Source organism: Etheostoma spectabile, chromosome 6 (genome assembly GCF_008692095.1).
Source record: "Etheostoma spectabile isolate EspeVRDwgs_2016 chromosome 6, UIUC_Espe_1.0, whole genome shotgun sequence".
Classification (NCBI taxonomy): domain Eukaryota; kingdom Metazoa; phylum Chordata; class Actinopteri; order Perciformes; family Percidae; genus Etheostoma; species Etheostoma spectabile.
The window spans coordinates 26,309,070-26,310,065 of NC_045738.1; the positions used below are offsets into that span (position 1 = coordinate 26,309,070).

General features: G+C 52.8%; 1 protein-coding gene across 1 annotated transcript in view; it reads right to left on the reverse strand.

The window, feature by feature from the left end:
• Nucleotides 1-601: 601 nt before the first annotated feature.
• Nucleotides 602-996, reverse strand: part of gdf6a (growth differentiation factor 6a) — a 5,580-nt gene continuing 5,185 nt past the window's right edge. Inside the window, exon 3 of the mRNA XM_032518142.1 lies at nucleotides 602-989. Within this exon, the coding sequence (XP_032374033.1) occupies nucleotides 623-989 (367 nt within the window). The 3' untranslated portion in view covers nucleotides 602-622. The remainder of the gene's footprint in view (nucleotides 990-996) is intronic.

Here is a 996-nt window from a genome sequence, read left to right on the forward strand (position 1 = left end):
TGTGTGTGTGTGTGTGTGTGTGTGTGTGTGTGTGTGTGTGTGTGTGTGTGTGGTAGATTAGACATTCGCCCCCTTTATTTGGAGAACAGGCACTTGCTCGGGCCTGTAATGACTCCAGCTGGACAGTGGCAATTACGGCCTGGATGCACATACCCAAAAGAGTCCGGCCTGGCAGGCAGGATCACACGGCAGAGCTGCAACAATGAAGCGCTGACAGGCAAAGCCCACTGTCCTCTGGCCTCGGCACGAACAGGTGCACAATCGCACTCAACAGGCCCCCATGCATCTCGCCTTGTACCCATCCCTTGTGCCATAATGGACACGCCTCACTCGCTGGGAAACAGAAGCCTGTTTGATGAGTGATGACTTGTTGGATGGGAATGAAGGCGTAACGCGTTAAGGCAGAGAGGGGAATTATTGGGACTGTACTGAGTCTGAATAAATAGCAGTTATCGCCATTGTGTGCATCCCTTTTCAATAAAGACAAGTCATGCGGCAAAGCATGTCAGACCTGTGAGGGTTTTATATCTTCAACCTGGGACCCATCAAGACTTATCTTTGATTTCTCTGTCTTTGAAAGTTTTTTTGTGGTTTTCTTTAAATGTCTATTATATAAGGAGCGCTACCTGCACCCACACTGCTCCACCACCATGTCCTCGTACTGTTTGTACACCACGTTATTGCCCGAGTCTATGTACAGGATGCTGATGGGGCTGAGCTTGGTGGGGACGCAGCAGCTGGGCGGGGTACTGTTGGGGTCCATGGAGTTCATGAGCGTCTGTATGATGGCGTGGTTGGTCGGCTCGAGGTGCGACCGCAGGGGGAAGTCGCACACCCCCTCGCAGTGGTACGCCTCGTAATCCAGAGGGGCGATGATCCAGTCGTCCCAGCCCAGCTCTTTGAAATTCACGTGCAGCGCCTTTTTGCTGCACCTGGATTTGGATTTCTTCCCATGCCTCTTCCCGTGCCGGTTGCTCAGTGCCGTCCTCCTCCGCC